Source organism: Xenopus laevis, chromosome 1S, assembly GCF_017654675.1.
Source record: "Xenopus laevis strain J_2021 chromosome 1S, Xenopus_laevis_v10.1, whole genome shotgun sequence".
Classification (NCBI taxonomy): domain Eukaryota; kingdom Metazoa; phylum Chordata; class Amphibia; order Anura; family Pipidae; genus Xenopus; species Xenopus laevis.
The window spans coordinates 173,569,223-173,579,679 of NC_054372.1; the positions used below are offsets into that span (position 1 = coordinate 173,569,223).

Here is a 10,457-nt window from a genome sequence, read left to right on the forward strand (position 1 = left end):
CTTTACAGAGCATTTGTTTTTTAGGGCAGAGACACCCACTGCTATTTCGGGAGATTAGTTGCCCAGCAACAAATCGCTTCTTCTTCGGGCGACCCATCTCCCCGAACTGCCTTCCCGCCAGCTAGAATGTAAATCGCTAGCGGGATGGTACACGGAACGCTTCATTTTCCGAAGTTGCCCGAAGTTGCCTCACAGGGAAACTTCAGGTGACTTCAGAAAGCCGAGTCGATCCGAGTACCATCCCGCCGGCGATTTCAATTCTAGCCGGCGGGAAGGCTTTTCGGGGAGATTAGTCGCCGGGCGACTAAATCCCCCCGAATCTTCCCGTGTGTCTCTGCCCTTAGATGGGGTCAGCGACTCCCATTTGAAAGCTGCAAAGAGTCAGAAAAAAAAAGGCATATAATTATAAAACTTTTAAAAATAAATAATGAAAACCCATTGAACTAAATTTGCTTAGAATTGTCAATTCTATAACATACTAAAAGTGACCTTAAAGGTGAACCACCCTTTAACCTTACAGACTCTTCCATTACCCAGCAGACAGAGGGGGCTCGGGCGTTAAGGGGTGAGCATGAGAATGGTTGATGGCAAGGGAGGGAAATATTAAGTAAAGCTCATAGACACTGTGTGCTCAAGTGCTTTGCGGCGCAAGGAGGCAATGCTAGACCCCCTCCAAACATCACTGCCGTCCGGGGAGCTGCACAGCTGGGGGGACCCCGACATGTTGCTTGGACCCTGCAATGAGCTGGACACCATGCCGGGAAAGGCGGACTGGTAGAGATGCGACTGCAGCCCCGAGCCATTGGAACCCATGTTTGACAAACCCATGGAGCCGGGAGGGGGGCCCGCCGCTAAGCTGCACTGGGACAGCGACTGCGCCATGGCCTGCTGCCTGCCCAGAGAAGGAGGGAGCGGGAGTTGAGACACCCCCATACCGGCTGTAGCCCAGCGGGTATCGTTAGCGTGGAAGGAGCACAGACTGTCGCCCATCGCTGCTGCTGCCGCGGCCGCAGCTGATGGAAACTGGTGCAGTCCTGGGGTCGGCAGGAGGGTCCCGGGGGCGCGGAACACATTGGTGGTCTTCTTGCGCTTCTTCCACTTGGCGCGTCTGTTCTGGAACCAGACCTGGGAAATGGAATAGAGGACTGGTTAGACACAGCAGCAGCAAGTCCACAGCGAATTCATTGCATATCCCTCATTTATCATGGCACTTGCCTTTCTTATCATTTCGGGTGCAATGGTCAGGATTTGTCATACAGCTTAATAGAAGGACCAGCACTCCATTTCGGTGTGTAATTAGTGTTTATTTAATGCTTATCCAACGTTTCGGCCTACATTAGGGCCTTTTCTCAAGTCCTTCTATTAAGATTTATATACTATCACTTTTACATCCCTTGAATTTAAGTTTTCCCTCATTTTACCTTGTTGTTTTATGGTCCTGCCTTTACATTTTTCTGGATTTCTTTTTTCTGGTGCCCTGATAAACGTAAAATTGGGGTTCTACTGCATGTGCAATTAAAAAAAAATAGTATTCTTTCGAAATATATAAAACCCCATTTTAAAAATTATAAGAAGTGAAAAAGGACCCTGATTTCATAAACGACGCAGGAAAAAGCAGATTTGCAAGACATCGACACAATAAAATAGTCCATGTGTATAAGGCGTTACCCAAGTCTGGGCTTGTAGGACACTGGGCGTATGAAGCTTTATAGAGAGTGACTACATTCTACTTGGTCAAGTTTCTTTTATCTAGATAAAATCATCTAAATAATTCTACCCCTCCAGGATGAGCTGATGCTTTGTACTGGTTTTAAAACACAGCAAAACAAGAAAGCGGTCAGGAGAATGGAGTTGAAATCAAGGGACTGAAATGAGAGTTATTTTACAGAATAAAATCCACCTTTGACAAATTAGCAATGCAGGAAAGCAAAACATTACTGTTGCGAAATGCAATTACTTTATAAGGAAGCGAGCGATGGGGTTTATGCTAATTTAGCTAAAGAGTATTTTGTTAGCCCCCCCCCCCCCCAAAAAAAACCTCCCAGGCACATATAGAAGCTGAATCTGTATTTCCAGCATCTCCAAGTGATATAAGTGGAATGTTTGGCTGTGCTGAGGCAGAATGATTGGGGTAGACCAAATACAAACACAGGATAACTTTCAACAAATTATTAGCTGCTGAGACACAGCAAAATCCTAAATTATGAAATTATGAAAAATAGACTTTTTTTTTTAAAGGAAATAGGACTGATTTTTGAGTTGTGTAAGAAAAGTGCCCCATTACCATTATATTTTATATATAGGTGACTGCAAACTCGTGCTCATGTTTCAGCACCACATTGTGTCGGACAGCGACTCTAGGCTTTTATTCCTGACTATATATATGGCTGTGTGGTGTATTGTACAGGAATAATGTACCCCCTGTTGTAACATATAAAGATATTAGAAGTCAAGGAGGAGTTCTATGGCCATATAAAGACAAGAGGTGGATAGCTGATCGTATATAAATTACAGAACGCCAAGGTTATTCCTTACCATCTAACATTTCACAACAGGGATACATTTGTGTAACACTCAATTTGCAATAAATCTTGTAACACAAGTGTCATCAATAAACCGTAATGATAAAGGATGATATTTCCTTGCCCCATTTACAACGAAACATTTTACTGGACATTCTTGGCTTATGTATTTCAGGGAGATGTTACATGTGCTGAACATGGACGAACGCCTTACAAAAATACAGAAATGATACAGTTTTGGTTACAAAATATAATTTAGTGTTGGGGTGACCACAACTATTTAAAATTCTATTAAGTATGGGAGATTCAATATAACAGAAATATAGTGGTAAGTGTGTTTTATAGTTTTTTGTCCAGAGCAAGAGTACATTTCTGTATTTCTATGATGGGTCTACATGCCTTTAAATAATGGCCTCTGTGGATGGCACAGAACTGGCTGGAGGGTATGTAACAGCATTGAAGAACCTATGGCTTTCTAACCTTGAGGTCTGCAGAATATGCAGGATGGTAATGCGATCTGACCCCAAGTCTACACCATTCTGCCACTTGCTACCCATGGAATTTATTCTAAAGGTGCAGTTACCGGCCATGCACATCTTCCACGCAGTTTAATTTGCTATAAATACTGTAATCATCAAAACAACGACAAAAAATTTTGTTCTAAAGCGCTGAAATATTTTTATTTAATCCTGACCAGCAGCAATGGAATCGGCTATCAAACACGCACATCGCGCTTTGTATTGACACATCGGATCGAGCAGCCTGGCCAAAACCTGCTCATTTTTCTGCCTTATGATAGAAAATCTACATATAGTCATTTGATAATAAGAAAGTGGGCAGAAAAGAATGTATCCACAAAGATTTAAAAAGGATTTAGTACTCACAATTTAAGTAACTCTCGTTTGTAAAAAAAAAAAAGGCGTTTCTATGAATATATATGTGTATATATATATATATATATATATATATATATATATATATATTAAAATGTAATTAAATTAGAATATATATTAGAATATATATTATGTATATATACATATAGAATATATTTTATAAAATGTATAATTAAACCATAGAATTCTTAAGGAATCAGATGAAAATTGAGCATAGGACTGGCCAGATATGGGATGACTTTGACGTAGTTGGCCAGCTTAAATATATTGTAATATATGAACAAACAATCCCTGTTTTGTTTAAAGGGTAAGGCATTTTTCAGTAGCAGTATGCACAAAATGTCGCTGTCTAAAATATATTGATAATGGGTTGAGTGCAGAGGAATCTTGTATTTGTCTATATGTTTTTTGTGGTCACACCCTCATTGCACCCCCGCCTAATGATTTTAAAAACTAGAGGTGAGCACAACTTTCCCCTGTTTGTTATAGTTATACAGGAGCAGTGACCAGCTCCATGTTGTAGCTCCCACCCCCTCCAACTATAGTCAGGTGATCCCACTGGTGTCTAATAAAAGGGCAGCCAAGTTTGGGAGTTTTACTTTGAAAGCAGCTAGTAAGTTGCAGGTAAAACGTATTCGTCCCTTTTATAAAATGTATAATTAAACCATAGAATTCTTAAGGAATCAGATGAAAATTGAGCATAGGACTGGCCAGATATGGGATGACTTTGACGTAGTTGGCCAGCTTAAATATATTGCAATATATGGACAAACAATCCCTGTTTTGTTTAAAGGGTAAGGCATTTTTCAGTAGCAGTATGCACAAAATGTCGCTGTCTTAAATATATTGATAATGGGTTGAGTGCAGAGGAATCTTGTATTTGTCTATATATATATATATATATATATATATATATATATATATATATATATATATATTGTTGTTTTGTTGTTTTGAAAAATTCCACTACTAGAAAGGTTCTCTAAGACCAGAATGAAAAACAATGTGCTTGCTTGTGAAATCTGTTTCTTGGGCTACAAGAAATGAATCAAAAAATAAAACAAAAAATAGGAATGTTTGAGCAGTCTAACCACAGTTTAGAGTTATTTTACAAATAAGGCCCCATCCATTTAATATATTTATTGACTTGGAAAATATTTACTAAATGGATGAATAATATTATAGGGTGTCCTGGGAAATATATTGCTTTGATATATTTATTTATCCTGATCAAAATCGTACTAATGTACCTAATTTATAGTTATTTCTTTTTATGCAAACAAAGCAACTAGCTTCACTCTGTAGCTGAGCATAAGGGCACGTTTTTGACACCAATGGGTTTTTTTTCCTTATTGTACAGCAGTGTGTAGGCCTTCATTCCTCATTGGCAGTTATCACAGCCAGCAGGTTTACAGCAGCAGAAAGATTTATCTTGGTCAGCATAGAGTATAAATATTGTGTGTATTTAAAAACGAACCTTACTATAAGAATAGGGAATTTTAAACTGAATAGTATTCTGCAGCACCAAATTCTGCCCAAAAACAGAATACTGCTCATGACTGCCTACTACTGACTTGCTGAGACTGAACAGGGAAAGAGAATAATAATTGACAAAGACCATCAGGAATATGGGGAAGCTGTTTCAATTGAAAAGACCGACCATGAGTTATGAAGAAATGTGCCCCATTATGCTGGAAGGGGACTGGAATGGCACACGCACCGTATCCTTGTTTGTACTGGGCTTTTGCTGCGCATCAAACTGCCATCTATCAGCGCTGACAGCTGGGGCATAAACCATCAGTGCAAATGGCTTTCAGAATGAGCGTTAGAGGCAAAGCTGCTATATCATTCGCCCACTAGGCTGGGGGAAAGGGAACTATCCCGGTATTAGATCCTTGTGTATGAGATAAAATAGATAAAAAATATTTTATTCGTTTATATATTAGTTTATCATGAATTTAGGATTTGCTATAGAGGGGAGTTAGTACTGGCTACATAAAGTCTACAAATAAATATCTGGATCCAGTGACTGGCAGGCATTTGGATACTAGAAAATACATATATTATTAACGAATAAAGGTGCTAGCTAACGAATTCTATGGCAAGAACTGAAGAAACGAAAGGGGGTGGTTGCGCCCCCCCCCCCCATAAAGGATTGCAGGAGACAAGGCTATATGAAGACCTCATTGCAATCTTACTTGGGGATGATTAATGTGAAGATTTGGTAGGAAATCTGGAGAGTTGTATTAAAGCTGGGATCTGAGGTTCATTTCGTTCAGCCATCCGTGAACCCAGGGCCGAATTCATTATACCTTAATAGTACTGGGAGCCGAAGAAAATGCAATCTCTCATTCCATTAGAAAGCCAGAAAATATTTTCGGTTTGTTCCCTATTAAGATGTGGCAGGTGACAGGAGAATTTCTAAGGACATTGGATAGGCTGCACACTAGACACACACTAACGAAGTGCTAAAAAAAATTGCATTTAGAACAATGTGTATTACAGGTATTTGGTGCCTTATTCAAGGTTTAACCTTCAGAAAGTTCCCAAGAGGCTCCCAGTATTTCTTATTTAAACTCGTTTTCTTTTCACTCTTTGTTGTGGTTGTTTTTTTTTCGTCAATATTCTCTTCTGTTCCTCCCCTATTTTATCTCTGCTTATCTAAATACGAAATTGCGTAAATCCTTCTACCTATCATCAATGTATCTTTCATCCATCTATACACACGAATACATAAGTTAAATACACCTATTATGATTATTGGAAAATACCAAATGTATTTCAGTGTCCTCGCTGATTTGTTTTATATGTAAATATGAAATTGAAAGTGAATTAATCCGTGCTGGAGACTAATGATTATGCCTATTATATTGCATTTGATCACATCATTTGCATTATTCTCGCATTGCTGCTTAATAAACCATCCAGGGTTATAAATAATGCTGGAATTGGTTTCTAATAATGGCGAGCTATAAAAGAAATGACTTTATGGCTTCCAGAGAAGACCCTGGCAGCCTGTGAATAGAGCTGGCTAGGGGATAAATCTCTGTATTATTATTTTTAATGTGAGAATGGGATATAATCGAGGTCTAATAGCTGTGGATCGTTTCCTTGAAACATGTAAGGGTATTTTCTTTTTTTTTCTTCTTTATATCAGTTAACTCCTTGGGAACAAATTAAACATTGCCAGTGATTAGGGGGCCTTCTACCAGGGAATGGATTAAAAATACATATATAAAATTAACTTCTTTTTTTTTTAAATGCATTTTTTTTCCGAATCATTTCTTCTGCTACAATGATGAGGCAATCTGTTCGATGAAATAAAATATCTAAAACAGCCATTAAAAGAAAGAGCACAAATCAATTACTATTTCACACAAGTTTTGTGAAGCAGTAAATGGCCCATTAAATCGGGAAGTAAATATATTCTGCATATTTTACATGAGTGAGTCTTAATTGTGTTGAATTGTAATTAGCGTGTTCGTGCGTTTTGATTGCATTGGCAGCTACACTGTATTATTTAAAAAAATAAATCAATGTTTATTTCAAATTAATTGTTGCTTTAAAATTATTTTTTCCCTTTATTATAAACAAAGTAATCTAAGGAATCTGATTTGCAGTAAGTCAATTCCATTGTTTGATTTAGTTGTTTCATTTCGACAATGCGATATGTAATTTTGTATAAATAGCATCTGCTTCTTTTTTTTTTGTTCAGTTCATTTACGAAATTCAGTATCATAAGTCATTGCATTTGACAACTAATTGGATGTAATTATTTAAAAGTCCTCGATGCAAGAAGTTAGAGCTTTCACAGCCGATTTAGTTCTGTGTTAAATGGTGAATCTCACAACGAACGAAATATATATATATATATATATATATATATATATATATATATATATATATTAGCTGTATATCTATTCTGTTTTGCTACATTCTGTCAACGGTGGTGGGATTATTCTTCTGTTTGATTATTAGATTTGCTTATGTGTGATATTTTTTTAAAACCATATCATGTGTATATTTCGTAGGAATTCGTTATATACGGGTTTATTTAATACTCGCCAACATTTGCTTTTGAGTGGTAGAATTACTGGTAGAATAGGAAAGGAATTGAGCCGAAGGAGCCATGACAAGTAAGGGCAAGAAGGAGAGAAAAAGAACAAGGCAGTATTTATTTATATATATTTGTGGGATGGATGAAGCTTACCTGGACTCTGGATTCAGTGAGGCCGACCCGTAAGGCCAGCTCTTCCCTCATGAATATATCTGGATAGTGGGTTTTGGCGAAGCTCCTCTCCAGTTCGTTGAGTTGGGCCGGGGTGAATCGGGTCCGATGTCGCTTCTGTTTCTGGCTCTGCTGCTGTCCCTGCTGTTGGCCTGACTGGTTGGGGTTCGGCTGTTGTTGCTGTTTGTCTGGGTCTTTGGAGCTGACCGCCAGAGAGGACTGATTGGAGCCCATTGTGGTGATGTCCTCCCCGTGCAGTAGGGTCGCACCTTCCACTTGGTCGGCATTGCTGCTCAGATCCCCGGGGTGCACAGTGTCCGGACCTCCGACCCCAAGACGGCATTTAATCGCCTCTCGGTGCCCCAGCAGCTCAGCCGCGTCCTTCATTCCTGCAAAGATGAAAGGGAACTGTGAGCCGTGCCCTGGCACCAGGGGGCATCCCTCAGACCCTCACCCACCAGCCTCATTGGATCTGCTTCCTATTCATACATATCCAAACCAGTATCCTATCCATACCTATCATTACCTATGCTATCCATACCAGTATCAATACCTACAGTATCCATACCTATCCATACCAGTATCCATACCTATCCATACCTATCATTACCTATGCTATCCATACCAGTATCCATACCTACAGTATCAATACCTATCAATACCTACAGTATCCATACCTCAGGCCAATCTACCAAAGACTGAACCTTTTGTATTGCTAGTGAGTTGGCAGCTCCCTCACCCTTACAATAACCGAGACATTTCATAGTCTTCCTCAGCTATTCAACAGATCATAGCTATGGGGGCTCATGTCCTCCTAAATCTGCACCAAGGCTGGGGGTCTGAGCATCCCAAGCAGCAGCCTTGGCTCTTACATCCAGCAGCTTCAACTTTATACTGATTTTACTACTCAACTAGGATCAATCTATGTACCACTACTAAGTAAGAGCACTGTTGATATATATTGGCATCACCACCCAAGATCAGTGCATTGTTGTTATATAACTGCCATCACCACCCAAGATCAGTGCATTGTTGTTATATAACTGCCATCACCACCCAAGATCAGTGCATTGTTGTTATATAACTGCCATCACCACCCAAGATCAGTACATTGTTGGTATATTATTGGCATCACCACCCAAGTTCAGTGCATTATTGGTATATTATTGGCATCACCACCCAAGATCAGTGCATTGTTGCTATATTACTGGCATCATTATTCAGTCAAGAGCAAGGCACCGTTGCCAAGCGACAGACTTTATATTTGCACAGTTAAGGTAACCGAGTGCCAAGCTCCTGGCAGCCCAGAGCTCCCTATGAATACACAGAATAACTCAAATAAATGTGCCCGGGCAGAGCTGCTGTTTATCTGGTTGTTGGTCTTTCCCAGGCAGCAGCAGAATTTAGGGCTCTGTGTTGGGAGGAGGCTCTTTGCAAGCAGCCAGTGGGCCCATCTGTAGAGAGCAGGCAGTGGAACTAATACAAATCAAACATTAACTTTCCCCTTTCCCTCTATGAAAGGACAGGGGCCCCGGATCCCAGACTCGCCATTCACTCTCTCTGCCAATACAGAATAAAAAGTGCCAAAGAAACGGCAAACAACCCCCCAGGAAGGCACAAGTCAGGAAATAGTTATATGAAGTAAATAGAATTATCCAGGCTCCTTGCAGGTCCGCATCCAGTGTATTTGGAGGCTGCAGTTAAATCAAATTAAAGTTTAATGCTACACAATTACTTTAGCAGGAATTAGCCCATTTAGAGCGCATTAAGGCGGAATCAGGCGCAAATTGACGCTTCCCTGGGAGGGGAGAGGGGGCCACACACTCACCGATCCGGGCGTCCAGGAGGTCGGCGTGAGACAACATCGCGCACCTCTCCAGGGCGAAAGCCTGTCCCCCCCAAATCCTGCCGGCTGTTTAACGATTCAGTAGAAAAACAAAATGACATAGATAGATATAGATGAGCTAAATGAAGGGAAATTCGGTTTGTGCTTAAAAAGGGGGTCCCCCTGCATTATAATGTCCTTTAGAGAGGCGGGGAGGTGCCGAGCTGCTGCAGGCACTGGCCAATCACAGAGCGAGCTGCAAACGGCACCGGCTCAGCTCCTTGTGCCTGTCCCCCTGCTGCTGCTGCTGCTACTGGTGCCCTACCCCCCACTCCCTGCCTGTCCCACTGCTTCACTCACCCTCCTCTCTAGGGCTCACCTGCCCATTGCCCGGTACTGATGGACTTATTGCAGACCCACCTCTCTCAGAATTCACCTACCCATTGCCTCCTACTCGTGCACCAAATTCAATTCCATCAGGGTTCACTTCTCATTGCCTGGTACTGATGGGCCTCTTACAACCCCACCCCCAGTGCTGATCTGCCCATTGCCTGGTACTGATGGACTTATATTAATCCACCCCCTCCATGGCTCCTCTGCCCATTGCCTGGTACTGATGGACTTATACCAAACCCCCTCCATGACTCATCTGCCCATTACTTGGTACTGATGGACTTATACCAACCCCACACCTCCCCCCATGGCTCCTCTGCCCATAACCTGCTTCTGATGGACTTATACCAGTCCCCCTCCATGGCTCCTCTGCCCATTACCTGGTTCTGATGGACCTATACCACACCCACCCTCTGGAACTGATGTCTTTATAGTAACTCCACCGAACTTGCCCATTACCTTGTACTGAGTGGGTTATACCAACCCCCCAGAGTTCACTTGGCACCGCTGCAGCTGTAACCAACACCTCTATAGCCTTCCACTAAGCCATTCCTTTATACAACAAACTAAACTGGTGCCAATGGGCCAGGAGAATG

At 41.1% G+C, this 10,457-nt stretch overlaps 1 protein-coding gene across 1 annotated transcript; it reads right to left on the reverse strand.

Moving 5' to 3' along the window:
* Positions 1-438: 438 nt before the first annotated feature.
* otp.S (orthopedia homeobox S homeolog) lies at positions 439-9,712 on the reverse strand. The gene is made up of 3 exons (XM_018244449.2): positions 9,472-9,712; positions 7,626-8,032; positions 439-1,125 (listed from the first exon to the last, which is right to left on the reverse strand). Exons 1-3 carry the CDS (start codon positions 9,506-9,508, stop codon positions 604-606), a joined length of 966 nt encoding a protein of 321 aa, XP_018099938.1. The 5' UTR covers positions 9,509-9,712; the 3' UTR covers positions 439-603.
* Positions 9,713-10,457: the final 745 nt, after the last annotated feature.